The sequence below is a fragment of the Salvelinus alpinus genome, chromosome 5 (genome assembly GCF_045679555.1).
Source record: "Salvelinus alpinus chromosome 5, SLU_Salpinus.1, whole genome shotgun sequence".
Classification (NCBI taxonomy): Eukaryota; Metazoa; Chordata; class Actinopteri; order Salmoniformes; family Salmonidae; genus Salvelinus; species Salvelinus alpinus.
In genome coordinates, this window is record NC_092090.1 from 44,304,829 (window position 1) to 44,321,941 (window position 17,113).

General features: G+C 44.5%; 1 protein-coding gene across 1 annotated transcript in view; it reads right to left on the minus strand.

The window, feature by feature from the left end:
* Nucleotides 1–17,113, minus strand: part of LOC139576225 (neural-cadherin-like) — a 188,249-nt gene that overhangs the window by 56,595 nt on the left and 114,541 nt on the right. Inside the window, exons 16-20 of the mRNA XM_071402025.1 lie at nucleotides 16,211–16,354; nucleotides 14,189–14,472; nucleotides 11,608–13,222; nucleotides 10,944–11,037; nucleotides 9,699–9,883 (exon numbers count right to left, since the gene is read on the minus strand). Of these exons, the coding sequence (XP_071258126.1) occupies nucleotides 9,699–9,883; nucleotides 10,944–11,037; nucleotides 11,608–13,222; nucleotides 14,189–14,472; nucleotides 16,211–16,354 (2,322 nt within the window). The remainder of the gene's footprint in view (nucleotides 1–9,698; nucleotides 9,884–10,943; nucleotides 11,038–11,607; nucleotides 13,223–14,188; nucleotides 14,473–16,210; nucleotides 16,355–17,113) is intronic.

The window sequence follows — 17,113 nt, forward strand, 5'->3', positions numbered from 1 at the left end:
AACTCTTCAGCCCACAGGAGACAGGTGGAAAGGAAAGGGAAAGAGATTTCATCCAATTTTCATGACATCAGTGACATAGTTATAAATTGTTTTAAGGGAGAAGGCTCCAATAATCATATCTGATGAATGAAACGTTTAATAAATGCCTGTTTTTGAATTTGGGTGTTTCTACAAAGTTTAGTGTGTGTAACTGTCTGACTGAATGTGTGTGTGTGTGTGTGTGTGTGTGCGTGCATGTGACGTGCATATGTGAGTGCATGTGTGTAACTTTCTGACAATGTGTGCTCTCATCTCTCCTACTCTTAATCCCCAGGCTGACGGTAGGCTTTAAGTGTCATGCTGGGAACACCTGAGCGGTGTCAATCTGGGATCATTAGGTCCTGAGGAGTGTCAGTGTTGCTCAGTGTGACTAAGGCCACGGGAACAGACAGAGGGTGGAATCCTAGATTGACATTAAGAGAATGGAAATGCAATTCAGCGAGAGGATGCTGCTGCCGGTGCTACTGCCGTCTGTCTGGTCTCATTACCAGTGCGGTGGGAGACAGACAGGGACTCTCTAAAACATGGAGGGACAGATTGACACCTGGCTTTGATCCAAAGCAAAGATCACATCGACTCTCCTTCCCACGGGCATTAGGGGGATACACACACACGTGAACTCGTGGACATAAGTGTACGCACTCGCACACACGCAAGCACGCACGCACGCACACACACACACACACACACACACACACACACACACACACACACACACACACACACACACACACACACACACACACACACACACACACACACACACACACACACACACACACACACACACACACACACACACACACACATACTCACACACACTCACACACACACACACACACACACACACACACACATACTCACACACTCACACACACACACACACAGTGGCGGATTTAGGTGTTGGTGACATGGGCAGCTGACCGCACACAATTCTTTGGAATGGTGACATTTGCGTGATTGGTTTTCTAGCGCTCATTTGCACGTCATGTCAATGATATCATGTCACCGTGTGGGACTGTGGGTCAATTAACCTTGTCGGAGTGGGCGCCCTGATTCTAGTTTGTGAGCTAGGCAGGCTACTGCCTGGGAAGGTCTCCCACTCAGAAGTACGAGATGGGGAGGGGGGCGGGGGTAGGTTGACCTCAGGACCCCAACTGGAAGACCGAGGTAGGGGGAGCGGGGGAATCTATCAAATAGTGCACCTCTAACTTTGTACAGTACTAATGCAATTAGTAAATAAGTCACACTACGAAACGCTACCAAATAAACCACAATTCATTCATAATACTGTGAATATATTCAGTTGTAGTCGGAAGTTTACATACACCTTAGCCAAATACGTTAAACTCAGGTTTTCACAAATCCTGACATTTAATCCTAGTAAAAATTCCCTGTCTTAGGTCAGTTAGGATCACCACTTTATTTTAAGAATGTGAAATGTCAGAATAATATTAGAGAGAATGATTTATTTCAGCTTTTATTTCATCACATTCCCAGTGGGTCAGAAGTTTACATACACTAAATGAGTATTTGGTAGCATTGCCTTTAAATTGTTTAACTTGGATCAAACGTTTCGGGTAGCCTTCCACAAGCTTCCCACAATAAGTTGGGTGAATTTTGGCCCATTCCTCCTGACAGAGCTGGTGTAACTGAGTCAGGTTTGTAGGCCTGCTTGCTCGCACACGCCTTTTCAGTTCTGCCCACACATTTTCTATGGGATTGAGGTCAGGGCTTTGTGATGGCCACTCCAATATCTTGAATTTGTGGTCCTTAAGCCATGTTGCCACAACTTTGGAAGTATGTTTGGGGTCATTGTGCATTTGGAAGACCCATTTGTGACCAAGCTTTAACTTCCTGACTGATGTCTTGAGATGTTGCTTCAGTATATCCACATAGTTTTCCTGCCTCATGATGACATCTATTTTGTGAAGTGCACCAGTCCCTCCTGCAGCAAAGCACCCCACAACATGATGCTTCCACCCCCGTACTTCACGGTTGGGATGGTGTTCTTCGGCCCGCAAGCCTCCCCCTTTTTCCTCCAAACATAACGATGGTCATTATGGCCAAACAGTTCTATTTTTGCTTCATCAGACCAGAGGACATTTCTCCAAAAAGTACGATCTTTGTCCCCATGTGCAGTTGCAAACCGTAGTCTTGCTTTTTTATGCCGGTTTTGGAGCAATGGCTTCTTCCTTGCTGAGCGGCCTTTCAGGTTATGTCGATATAGGACTCGTTTTACTGTGGATATAGATACTTTTGTACCTGTTTCCTCCAGCATCTTCCCGAGGTCCTTTGCTGTTGTTCTGGGATTGATTTGCACTTTTCGCGCCAAAGTATGTAGTGAAATAATGAAATAATTACGTAGTACGTAGTGAAATAATCTGTCTGTAAACAATTGTTGGAAAAATGACTTGTGTCATGCTCAAAGTAGATGTTCACACTGACTTGCCAAAACTATAGTTTGTTAACAAGAAATGTGTGGAGTGGTTGAAAAAAGAGTTTTAATGACTCCAACCGAAGTGTATGCAAACTTCCGACTTCAACTGTAGTTTCACAGACATATTGTTGCATTTTTTTTCTGGTTTGTGCGAAATCGTTAAGAATAATATAAAACCAGTCTGCACACCACCAAGGTGAATTGGTTTAGTCTTGACTCTTGGTTGACAGTGTTGGGGGATGGGTAATGTATTAGTGCCAAATCAACACAAATGGATAAGAAAAGGTCTAAGACATCAGGTGCCTAGTTTAGGAAAAAGAGGGGAGAAGAAGAGGAGAAACGCGCAAAAGACAAAGGTATGCAGCTATGTCATGTCTTTATGAGTATAATATTATGCATGTCATGAAATAGGCTAGTATGACACTTATGTTTGTTAGTCTATGTTGCTATGTTGCTTGCTATGCTATTACACATAGGGCTACAATATTCCGTTTTCTGTCCAACTAGCTTACATAACATTGGATATGATTTCACACAGTTTCATCATGATAGTAGCCTGCAGCAAAATGATTACAACCTAACTAGCACATTATGGATTTGGTTAACTTTCATTGAGGTGACATCATGAAGGTTTTTTGTGATAGTTTTGACTAGGTCCTGAGCTCAGTAAGGGGAATTTCCAAAGCTGTAGGCTAACTTTAAAAGACATCTATTACGCTGATATTTGGTCTATTTTGTGATATATTGAATATTTTGGGGTGTCTTATGCCTATAATTAGCCAAGGAGGTTGTATGGTTCATTTGGTTCCGATTCTGAAAGTTTGATAAATTGTGCATAATTTATTTAGGGTGTCAGGGTGTCAGACTCATATACTGTATTTTAATGCAAATTCAGGGGCACTTCTGAACTATTTTGGAGCATCCTCTGGCACTGGCCAGGATGAGGAGCCATCTACCTCCTCAGCCACACAGGCCTCTTCAGAAATGATCTCGAAGCCTCAGGATGAGGAGCCATCTACCTCCTCAGCCACACAGGTGTCTTCACAAATGATCTCAGAGAATCAGGATGAGGAGCCATCCACCTCCTCAGCCACACAGGTGTCTTCACAAATGTTGTCTGAGCCTGAGGATGAGGATGAAGACCCACTTGCTTCCACTTCTCCCCAGCAGGATTCTTCAAGTGTGTTTGTGCGCATGCGCACGTGTGTCTGGGTGCACACATGTGTTTATGTGTGCATCCCTGCATAACATAAACAAAATAAATACTTTCCCTTTTGGAAAGTTTTAGGTTTCCATATTGTAGGTAACAACGATGATTGTATTGTTACTGGGTTTGTATGTGGGATGTTCCACCACTATAAATGCTGTGAATAACTTGTGTCAACTTATGTCCATGTGCTCTCCATTAGAAATGCCTGTAGCAGCATCCCCACCATATCCTGCTGCTGAGGATGAACTACTGTCTACAGACCCTGCTGACTGGCCTTCAGTTCTGACTGACAGAATTCAGACACAACCAGTTTGCAGAGGACCAAGTGAGGTACTTTGTTTTCCCAAGGAATGAGAGTGATGGAAGAAGTTGCCACCACCAGTATTTCAGGAAGACCTTGGTGAGTGGTGATAAAATCCCTAGAAGTTGGTTGGTGTATTCTGAAAGAAACAACAGCCTCTTCTGCTTTTGCTGCAAACTCTTTTCTAAGAAGAAAATGTATTTAGCAAACTCAGGACAGGACAGACTAGAAACATGCAAGTTCTTTGCTGACTTCGCACGACAGCAGTCCAGAACACCAAAACTGCATGAAATCAAGGAAAGAACTGGCAATAAGGATCAAAAAAAGGGAAACAATTGATAAACATGAAATGGCACTTATGGAGGCTGAGAGGATAAGATGGAGAGAGAGGTGTTGACATGTCTGACTGTTATTGTGCCGTCTTTGGAAGTTAGAAATTTGGCACTAATGGGACACACAGAAACACTGTACTCTCCATCAAATGGACATTTCCTCAAAGAGGTTGAACTGAAGGCACAATTTGATCCAGTCATGAAAGAGCACCTTAACCGTGTCCAAAAAGGGACCTGGAGTCACACCACCAGCTACTTTGGCCACCAAATACAGAATGAACTCATTGGTTTGTTGAGCAGCAAGGTCATTTAAAAAATGTTGAGTGACACAAAGCTGGCAAAATTCTTGAAGGTGTCATAAGAATTTGGACAAATTCACTTATAGTATATAACATTTAGTCAATAGTTTAGTATTTGGTCTCATATTCCTAGCATGCAATGACTTCATCAAGCTTGTAACTACAAACTTGTTGGATGCATTTGCAATTTGCTGTGGTTGTGTTTCGGATGATGTTGTGCCCAATATAAATTCATTGTAAATAATGTAGTGTCATTTTGGAGTCACTTTAATCTGTAACTTTCTCACTCATCATTATTCATGATTCATTCATTATGATCCATAATCATGGTAGCATCCACATGAATGTAGAAGTGTTCAGAAACATATTCTAGTCTTATTTACAATAAAAGTGACTCCAAAATGACACAATACATTATTAACCATTGATTTCTATTGGGGCACAACATAACCCGAAACACAACCAAAACAAACTGCAAATGCATCCAACACATTTGTAGAGTCACAAGCCTGATGAGGTCATTGTGTGCTAGGAATCTGGGACTAAAAAACAAAACTTTTGACAAAATGTGTGAAAAAGTGAATTTGTCAAAATAATTATACACCTTCAAATGGGGGGACTAGACATAGACATAAAGTGCATTTATTTCTAAATGGTACAACAGATATATATGAAAATACCCTCAAATAAAAGGTGCCATTCTGTACTATTGCCTCATATAAAACGTTTGATCTCAAATCCAAAATGGTGGAGGACAGAGATAAATTCAAAGTTTTAGCTTCACTGTCCAAATAAATACGTAGGGGACAGTAAATACAAACTACCTCCATTAAAAGAGACTAGCATTCCCCTGTCATGTCAGGTCAGCAGACAGACACGCTGATGGTGACAGAGTAGAGGGTCTCAGTTGACTGGGTCAATAGGACCTTGAGACAGACTCAGAGGTTAGTACTGGTGTTAATCCCAAAGGTGAACTGAAGATATTTTTTCCAATTTCTCTTTTTATTGATCCCCTGAAGCAGGACCTTAGAGAGATGCAAACAGGTGAGATGGGCCCCAGAGTTAGGCAGAAGGAAGGGATGGGGGAGGAATGGAATGAGGGATAGAGGGATTCAACTTTGAACTTTTTCAAACTAATCTCACAGCCAGAAAAGGACACACTCAAGCTGTTTCAAAGTTCTTTATTCAACATACTAGACATTCCCCAGAGGGCTGTGCATTTGAGAGAGAGAGCGAAACAGAGTGAGAGTGTGTGTACTTGTTTTCCTTCCTTATCAGCACCCCAACGTCCTAATAATTCACTTGAATGTCCTGACAAGGTAGGAAAACAATAAATTGTTTGAAAAGTCTGGACTTTTTTCATGTCCTGAATTTTTAAAAATGTTATTTTAAGCTTAAGGGTTAGATTTTGTGTTTTGGGGTTTAGGTTAGGGATAGGGATATGGTTTAAGGTTAGGTTTGTAGTATGTCTGTTTATGGAGGTGTTTACCTTGAATTGCACTGGCCCATTGTAATTCTAAGGTTAGGGTTAGGTTTCGGGTTAGGTTTTGGGGTTAAGGTTAGGGTTAAAGTTAGGGTTAGGTTAATTAAGGGTTAGGGAAAATAGGATTTTTAATGGTCAACATTTTTTACTCCCCACAAAGTCCTGAAATTTCACAAAAATAAAGCTGTGTGTTGTGTGTGTGTGTGTTGTGTGTGTTTCTTTAAGGATGTACTAAACTCAGCAAAAAAAGAAACGTCCTCTCACTGTCAACTGCGTTTATTTTCAGCAAACTTAACATGTGTAAATATTTGTATGAACATAACAAGATTCAACAACTGAGACATAAACTGAACAAGTTCCACAGACATGTGACGAACAGAAATTGAATAATGTGTCCCTGATCAAAGGGGGGGGTCAAATCAAAAGTAATAGTCATTAAGTATCTGGTGTGTCCACCAGCTGCATTAAGTATTGCAATGCATCTCCTCCTCATGGACTGCACCAGATGTGCCAGTTCTTGCTGTGAGATGTTACCCCACTTTTCCACCAAGGCACCTGCAAGTTCCCGGACATTTCTGGGGGGAATGGCCCTAGCCCTCACCCTCCAATCCAACAGGTCCCAGACGTGCTCAATGGGATTGAGATCCGGGCTCTTCACTGGCCATGGCAGAACACTGACATTCCTGTCTTGCAGGAAATCATACACAGAACGAGCAGTATGGCTGGTGGCATTGTCATGCTAGAGGGTCATGTCAGGATGAGCTTACAGGAAGGGTACCACATGAGGGAGGAGGATGTCTTCTCTGTAACGCACAGCGTTGAGATTGCCTGCAATGACAACAAGCTCAGTCCGATGATGCTGTGACACACAACCCCAGACCATGACAGACCCTCCACCTCCAATCGAACCCGCTCCAGAGTACAGGCCTCGATGTAACGCTCATTCCTTCGACAATAAACGCAAATCCGACCATCCCTGGTAAGACAAAACCATGACTCGTCAATGAAGACCACTTTTTGCCAGTCCTGTCTGGTCCAGCGACGGTGGGTTTGTCACCATAGGCGACGTTGTTGCTGGTGATGTCTGGTGAGGACCTGCCTATTGTGCTCAGTCTGAGCACTGATGGAGGGATTGTGCGTTCCTGATGTAACTCGGGCAGTTGTTGTTGCCATCCTGTCCCACAGGTGTGATGTTCGGATGTACCGATCCTGTGCAGGTGTTGTTACACGTGGTCTGCCACTGCGAGGACGAGCACCTGTCCGCCCTGTCTCCCTGTAGCCTAAGACATGTTCACGCAGATGAGTAGGGACCCTGGGCATCTTTCTTTTGGTGTTTTTAAGAGTCAGTAGAAAGGCCTCTTTAGTGTCCTAAGTTTTCATAACTGTGACCTTAATTGCCTACCGTCTGTAAGCTGTTAGTGTCTTAACGACCGTTCCACAGGTGCATGTTCATTAATTGTTTATGGTTCATTGAACAAGCATGGGAAACAGTGTTTAACCATTTACAATGAAGATCTGTGAAGTTATTTGGATTTCTACCAATTATCTTTGAAAGACAAGGTCCTGAAAAAGGGACGTTTCTTTTTTTGCTGCGTTTATATGCTTATGTGAACTGGTGTGGGCGTCTAAAGGATTCACTATTTATCACACATTTCACCTTTCAATCAATTTCTCCTGTGAGTTTACCACAAAGAGCCTTAATCTCCCAGAAGAAGATTTAACAGTACATGTCCTTATTGCCTTCCACATTTGCTCTTGAAATGGAATTTAAAATGTCATCGAGGCTATGTCAGTAATACTATAAGTAGAATTTTTCATAATCCTTCAGACTTGGAATCCATGAGAATGTTTACAGAGTGCATTATTTGTGAAACAAACCTGAAAATGGCTTCCAACAATCCCAATTCTCTTCAGGTAATTGCTGTTTACAAATGCATTTGGATTGGGGGCAGTCTTGGTGTTGACATTTAAACATTTCTGGGTTGTGTCTACAAATGTATATTTAACCGAAAGTTTTAACACCGAAAGTTTTGGACTTCTAACCCTGTTTAAACATTGTGTGTTTCAGCTACAAACTTCGGGGTTGTCCCATTGGATTCACCTATTTCTTCTACGTCCGTAGATACCAACCAAGTCTGTGGGATTAATGGGGGCTGAGCTAGATCGGTGTTTGTGAGACAAGGGTGGATCCCGAAGAGGCCCGGGGCCGGGTCTTTTAATAAAAACGTCTGTATAGTCTGAATGGTTTAAGCTACAAACGACTAAAAGCTATCTATGAAAATCGGAGACTCCCACCAACACACACGTTGCTCTATGATGCTCACAAGCTACACAAGAGCTGTTAGAAGGTTAGGGCTTAATCTAGGGCATCCCAGGACATAGTGTCTATAATACTGTAATAAGCTCACATAGCTGCTGTCACAAACTCCAAACTCCACACAGTTGAAACTGACTAGTTGAATATTCATTTCCCACCAAGGAAACAATTTCTGTACTTACAGTATTTATCTAAATTCATTTGTATCTGTTTTTTTAATTGGCGGACCTTACTGTTTAAAAAAAAAAAAAATTAATACTGTCAATAAACTCATGAATGCAACTGTTTATGTCAAATTGTTCTACATGTATCCCTGGTTTTCCTAAAAAGAAAACGGTAAAACAATTAACTGTGAGGATAAATATAAATACATAATATTACAAGCAGATAAGTCAGATAAATGAAAAACCGAGTTTTGCTGGGGTCTCAGGACTGATAGGGTTAGTGAAATTGCACTCTAAGTTGAGCTGGCTCAGTTCTCAGCACTATAGCAGTTGTTGACATATTGTTCAACTTCAACAGACCTTTTATGGCATGAGCCATTTCAATCAATACACACTCTACAGCTCTCTAAATGCGGTGGATATTGTTGTCGTTTAGAGGATGCACTCGAAATACCCAGCTAAGAAGTGTACGAAACCAGACGGCTCTACTGTAGATTAAATGGGCTGAAGAAAAGAACAAACAAACAATCATTACGGGAGATTTTGGTTCCATTTTCATCACTGACAGTAACATATTATAAAACATCCTGTTCACCCAGTTTCCTTTAAATAAATAATGTGACACAGTATATAACCACCAGCTGTAATGTAAAGGCTCCTGGTTGGTGTGAATACATTTGCCTGCTGCTGTTTTTGGAATTTGAAGCAAATCCCTTTTATCAGCTTATATGAGCCGTGGCTCCCTCCGCTATTCCTCCCTCTCTCTTCTCATTTAAATATCTCCGAAATCATAAAATCCCCACAGCCGTAGACCATTTCGTCCTAAGTACATTTCATTTTCACACACATAAGCGGTGTATTAGACCATACTTGACACCCAAAATGAAAGTGCTGAGGAACCAAAACATTGTCTAATTGCAATTTCAAAATGACATATTTCCAAGAATTACCCATTTCCACTGTTACTAACCCATACATTGTATCTTGAAGATATATGTTCTTATAAAAATAAGAAATAATCTTCATCTGACAACATGAAACAATATAAAACAATTTGGTCACAGGTCATAGGTCATAGGTCAAGGTTCAGAGTACATGTGTACTGTACTGTACCTGCCAGGCGGAGGGATCCAGAGTTGTAGATGGCCTCATCACGCAGCTCCCTCACATACACCATTACCCCAGAGACAGCGTCTGGCCACACTCCGTCTGACACGCGCACCTGAAACTCGTAGCTTCCCGGCGGAGCGTTCTCCTTAATGATCAGGAATCCCGTCCGCTTGTTCAGGAGGAAGTAACTGAGGAGGCATAAAAAAAACACATCAGCAACATAAATTCTTCATATATCGCATGTAAAACGAGCAGCCTGTGGTGGATCTGTAGATAGATTTGGTGATACACCACTGTGAATGAATACTGGGCTGACATAAAAGAGAAGAAATGACTGAGAGACTTTGGGAACCAGAGAGAGGAGATTAATACACAAAGATTCAAAACAGCAGAATTAAAGAAGGAATAGATAAAAGACAGCAGAAAGAGAGAGGATGTAACAAGAGAAAAGAGGAAATGATGGGGGAGGAGAGAATAGAGCGGCAGGGAGGAGGGAGGAAGAGAGGAGAGGATAGAGGAAAGAAGGGGAGGGGAAGGGGAGATTATAAAAGTGAAAAAAAGATGAGAGGAAGCAACTCCTTGTGGTCCACAACTTCATACTTCTTTTGTAATTGAGCTCATTCAAGTTGAATTACACTGGGAATCAAAGCAAGATCCCAGGCAGATCAAATAGCGAAGGAGACGTTGAGATGCGCTGGTTTATCATCTTCAAATCCAACCGTGTTTTATATGAAGTGTCAAAATTTGTCAACTGGACTCCAACCATTTCCCTATTGAGTAATGCAGAAGTTTCTCTACTCGAGTGAAGATGAGAGATGCTAGATTAAATATTAACTCTGTATAGATTCAACAACACACTGTAGCTATGTGTGTTGAAAGAACAGATTCTCTGGGAGGGAAGCTACAGTCAATCTGAGTTCATGTATGTGAGTGCAGTGCAGGTGGCAGTGGTAGTCGTCACGCTTCTGGATGTGAGGCCGTCAAGGTGTCACATGGTATGATATGTTCTGAACACCGCCGTAGCTGCTGAGCCTTCACAGAGATCTCAAGGCAACCGTCTCAAAAACACCCTGTCGCTCAGGGTTCCTCTGCTCGTCTCGCACCTTCGTCGCAGGTGCTGGTCCACAACATCAATGACAGAGAGGCTGTCGGGAGACATCACTCTCAAGGTTTTATGGGGAGTTGAGAGAGGGGGACGGAGGGAGGGAAAGAGAGAAATACAGAGGAAGAGAGCTAGAGATGTCTTACTTGGGCACATGTCCCTCAAAGGCATAGGTCTTGTTGTCCCAATCATCAGGATCCGGGGCATAGACCTTCCCCAGGACAGTGGTCGGCATCCTCCCTGTCGGCAAAGAACATTGATTTTCTCAAGGGTGTGTGTCTCTGTGTGTGTGTCGTGAAGGGGTATAGTCAAAAAGAGCACTGTTCACATGGACATTAAAGTATTCTGAAAACAGCAGGCTGCATATGAATGCTTGTAGAGAGAAAGGCAATCATAATCACCGCAAGGCAACAAGAAAATGTGTCTGAAAGAAACTAGTCAACACATGCTATCAGTAACTTTCCATTGCACTTCAACAAGAGGAACATGATGTATTGACTCATTTTGTGAAAGGAGAGGAACACACCTGGAATAGATAGTCAACCCTGAAGAGGAGAAAAGAGAATCAGCTATACCTAATTGCTCGCTCCTACAGCGGCTCCTACAAAAGGCGCCAGAACAACAAGAGAGACATGGCTTCTTTTCATAAACTCCCGGTTGAAGCAAAACCTTCAAGCCTTGGAAAAGGTCAGACTGAGGGTCAAACGATTTGCTCCTCATTCATATATTGCTTTGTGAATATGTTCTCTCATTGCTGTGCTATTTATGAATACATGCATTATAGTGTATTGATGATGGCAGTGATCTCACCTTTGTGACTGTTGACAAAAATCTCCTTCTCTCCTGCCTGGTGAGCATGGTCGTTCTCATCTCCTATGGTGATGGTCAGAGTGTTAGTGACCGTCTTGGGTGGATGGCCGCTGTCACTCATGATGATCTGCAGGTGGAACTCTTTCTGCCTCTCCCGGTCGAATGCCCTCAGGGCTGTGATGGTGGCCGTGCCGTTTCCGTTATCCTGCAGGTAGAAGTCGTTGCTGTGGTTTAGCTCTAAGGGAAGGCTAAAGTAGAATGGAGATCCGTTCTCCGCTGAGTCTCGGTCTACGGCCCGCAGCAGTGTGGAGGTCTGGTTGAGTCTGACCAGCTGGGGACCAGCGACGTTCTCCCACACCACTGGGGTGTACACTGCCTCAAACTCCGGCCCATTGTCGTTGACGTCCAGCAGAGTCAGCTGAATGATGGTGCTACCCGTCAAGGCCGGAGAGCCGTGGTCAGTAGCCAGGATGACCAGGTGGTGCTGCGCTACGGTCTCTCTGTCCAGAGCGCTGGTCACAGTGACTAGACCAGACTGGTCTACAGAGAACTGGCCCAGAGGGTCTGACTCCTGGAGGATTCTGTAGGTGATCTCCTTGTTTTGGCCTGAGTCAGAGTCGCTGGCCGTCAGCCTGGCCACACTGCTGCCCACGGGCACGTCCTCGGGCAGGGGCGCCGGCGGCTGGGAGAGCGCGATGAAGATGGGTGCGTGGTCGTTACAGTCCTCTACCTCTATGACACAGTGGATGAAGCTTGAGAAGTCCAGGTCTTCGACCTTCAGGGTGAGGTTGAAGCGCTGCTCACTGGGCCTCTCGTAGTCCAGCCTCTTCTTCAGTCTCAGGGTGCCACGCTGCTCCTGCCGGTGGCTCACCATGGAGAACTTCTGCTCTGGGTCTCCTGCCACCACACTGAAGGTGAGATGGGCGTTCTCTCCTGTGTCCCAGTCCTCAGCAGACATCTCCAACACCACAGCGTTGGGCTCACTGCTCTCAGGAACCCTGGCCAGGCAGGACCGCTCTGTGAACCTGGGTGCGTGGTCGTTCACGTCTGTCACCCTGATGGTGGCGGTACCCGTGCCCACCATGCCACCCCCGTCCCTGGCCTCCACCACCAGCAGGTAGGCCTCTGCCTGTTCCCGGTCCAGGCCACTCATTGCCACCGAGATGGTTCCCGTGGACGGGTTAATGCTGAACATGTCAGAGCCGCTGCCACCTGTACCTGTATCACCCACAATCCTGTAGGAGAGCACGGCGTTCTGGCCCACGGCCGAGTCGTCCAGGTCGGTGGCCGTCATCTCCATGACAGAGGTGCCGGGGGCAGAGTTCTCCGGCACGTTGCCATGACAATCAGGGGCACAGGTGAAGACGGGTGCGTTGTCGTTGATGTCCCACACGTTGATGATGATGTCAGTGAATCCGGTCAGACCCTCGCCGCCTTCATCTGTGGCCAGGACCACAAACCTCCACACGGCCCGCTCCTCCCGGTTCAGAGTCCTCTGAGCGTAGATCTTCCCCGTCACCTCATCAATAATGAACTCGCTCTCGGCTCCCTGGCCATGGAGGGAGTACCGCAGGGCCTCCTGGTCAGCATCCTTATCTGGGTCAGTAGCAGTTACCTACAACATCAAAGGGAATGTGCTCGGTGAAGCTTTTTAATCTGCAGCGCACCAACTTTTTTTTAATGGAGTTCAGCACTGTTTAATTATTGACGCTTGCTGACTTGGTGTCATCCATCAGGTTGGTTGAAGTGTTAACTTCACACCTACCTACTCTGCACAGTGATCAACTCTAGTTTATCGGCTATGTGCACAACTTTCACTCTCCTGACCTCAGCCCCAATCAATCCCCAGGCAGAGCAACATCTACAACATTTAAATCTACCATGAGAATTGCAGAGTGTCAGGTATTGTAGGTGAAATGAAACCAATGAGCTACTATGGAGTGGTGGGGGAGAAACTGTAGTGGGCTAAAGCTTCTACCAGACGTCCCATCCGAAGAATCTTATAAAACAGGGATGTTGGAATGAAAAACAGCATGATGCCATCTCATGCAATTCAGTCTTAAAGGCTTGGGTGATAGAGTGTCTGTAACCTCCTGCCGCACAATGACTCACATTCTGAATGACAGACCTGTGTGACCTTGGAATTCTAAGGTTCTATTATTCTGAGATAATTTGCTGGAAAAATTGTTATCTTGTTTTCTTGAATTGGGGTATGCAGTAGGTACAGAATATTTGACCAAACAAGGCTATGCCAGTAACTCGGTTTTGACAAAAATGCAGATCGAACGTTATAATTTTAAGCTCTTCAGATACTGATGGAAAAGCATTACAATGAATACTGAGAGAAAATGTCAAATACACATCAAAGCCTCAGTCTTTCCCATTGACAGCTAGATAGCGTTGTATAACACGGTTGAGTTGATGACAAAACACTCTCATGAGATTTTAGACGTCTGATACTGTATATCATACTACTCTCCCTCATTTCCTACTAATACCCGTGCGATGACGTAAGATGTCATTTGTATCTGCTGTCATAATAAGTGTGACAAATAAAGATTGCTGCATGACTCAAACATACCTGAAGCACGAACACAGGCGATCCATCCAGCTCTTCAGTCACAGAACCATAATACTCGTTGACCGTGAACACTGGCGCCTCGTCGTTCTTGTTGACCACGTTGACCATCACGTCCGCATAGTCCTCCCACTTCCCGTCCGACGCCAGCACCAGCAGCTTGTAGCCCTTGTTCTGCTCGTAGTCCAGAGGCTGAGCGATGAAGATGGTGCCCACCTCTGGTTCCACGTCAAAAACCCCGCCAGTGTTGCCAGACGTGATCTGGTAGCGGAGCTTAGCATTGGCGCCTAAACAGGAACAATGTGGTGACCGAGATATATGTAGTAAGCAGAGTGGGACACCATGAGCATCACATACACATCATTTAACATATATAGGTGACATTTTCAGGAATCAAACTTTCGTTTTTCAAATGAAATCTGACTGAATCCAGGTATTAGGTCTGCTTAACATTTTAGGAAGTTTTTTAAAAAGTTTTTTTGCTTCACAAAGCAATTGTACTAAGGTCTATTAGCTGATCAGCAGTTCTATACAGAATCCAATTATTGAGAGGAGACTCTTTGGAATCTCAAACAGATTCAATAAATTACAACTCAGGAGAGGGAGAATGGAGGAATCTCCAAAGACACAAAAGATTCATAGCTTATTTGCAACATGAAAGTGAGGACGCCAGAACCGAGCAGAGGACTAATCCCTAATCCTGAGTATTTTGTTGTGTTGGCAGTGCTAATGAAACATTAGAATGACTTGTGAATAGATATGTTTTCATTTGAGCTTCCTCTCCCCCTTCAAACTGCTGAGTTCAAATCCCAGTGGAGACCGTGCATGCACAGAGCGAGCAACGCAGTGTAAACAAACATTTTACATTTGTTTACAAATGTAAACAAACAAAATGAATAAACAAACACAAGAGAAATCCTATTCCCACTTGTACGTGTAAAAAAAAAAAAAAACGGCCCACTTTCCCTGGCTATAAGTTGTTATGCTGACAGGGGGAGAACAAAAAGAACAATCTGCTTCTACTTCCAGGAACTCTTATCAGCACAGTAAAGGAGAAAGACCTCGCTGTCTCTCTATCTCCCCCACTCTGTTCTCTCTCTTTCTCTGTGTTCCTAGTTCCCTAGCTCCCTGGGTGGTGATAATCTGCTCGGGGGTGTCGGGCCATCAGCATAGGCCCTGGCCCTGCGTGTGTGCTTTATTACCCAAAGTGGCCCGGAGACTATCCTCTCACGAGTGGCACTGTGTCTTGAGATTGCAGAGATGGAGCTGGTGGCGCAGCCCGAACACATTCATCACAGAGAGGTGGTTGCCGCTCCACAGGCCTACCCGTTCCGACATGATAAATGTCTGATAATATGGAGCTATTGCCCCCCCCCCCCCTTCTCCCCTCCTCTCCTATTCCCGTAGCGGACTGATAAAGAGCCCTCACCGCAATAGCTAGCTGCCGCAGCACCAAAGGAGGTGATATGCTTCACAATGGATTTGTTGTAGCGGGTCGTGTGAGCTAGAGTCGGCTGAATGAGGGTGAGTCAGGTGAATAACCGGCAGTGTGTTAGTATAGGATGAGATGGATGGGAGAGGGGTACGGATGGTGCCTGTAGGATGAGAGTCATTATAGCGCTCGCTGCAGGAGAGAGAGAGAGTAGAGTTGCTGTGTGCTGCATGTGTGCAGTCCCTGGCCTGTGATTTGATGAGCCTATTGGGATGTTAAGGATATCCTTTCTGAGCTATGGGGAAGCCATATGGAGACTTATGCAGTTTGTATGAAACATGTATATTCTGATTTATATTCTGTATACACTGCAGTACCTTGACAAGTAATATGACACACCAACAATTCGTAACATGAAATCGATGTGAAACATCCTTTATAAAAATAGGGCATCACAACCGTACTGTGTTTTCTTCAGGGTTATGACCTGAGGAGAGATAGAGAGCCCTCGTAACCTCTCACACCTCCACTGAGCCCAGGGAGAGTGAGAATGACGGGGAAGGTGGCTTGTTTTCTCCCTCTCCACCACGTACCTTCATCCTCGTCATTAGCACTGACAGTCAGGATGGCAAAGCCCACGTCTGCATCCTCATCCACGTCGACTTCATACGCCGTCTGAGCAAAGACAGGCCTGTTGTCGTTCACATCGCTGATGAAAACCCTCACGTACGCCGTGTCTGAAGGAAGGAGAGAGAGAGAGAGCGCGGAGTGAGAGATTAAACGCCAGGCCCGCTCTTATTCTGTCAAACTGAACATATCCCCCCCCCCCTCTTTCCATCGCTCTTCTTTATCCCTCCATTTCTCCCTCCATCCTCCTATCTGCACCCTCTATTATTCCTCACATCTCTCCATCTTGCTCTCTCTCTCTCTCTCTCTCTGTCTGACTCTTTTCTTTCTGAAGCAATCCGTAGGCAGATGTGAAAAGAGCCCCTTGAGGGGAGGAGGGGGGGTGGCCAGTATAATATGCTCCCTTTCCCCACGCCAATATAATATGCTCCCTTTGATATGCGTATGAAAAGGAACATAATTTGCAATACACTCTTCAAGAGAAGATCAATTATGTAAGCTGGTTGCAAAGATAGCGTGCAGTTTAACACAGAGATAATGCAGCCTAGCAGCGAAACAAGCCACAACCTCCAACCTTTTATACCTTTCGGAGTCTGTCAGAGGAGAGGGGAAGGAGGACATATCTGTTGGGCAGACACAGCCGTCGTCAATGGGTGTGTCTCCCCCTCTTCTGTGTTCCAGACACACACAGAGAGAAGTGTGGAAAGTACGCAGTGTCAATACCGTGACGGATTGCTCTTTCCCCGTCAACACTGCTATTGCATCAAGGTTGTGTTTACAACCCTTCTTCAATACTGCTGTCATCGATTACACCATCGCCCTACTCCTGGGCTCCTCCAATTTCATTCAGTATACTCTTTAGTCGAGTG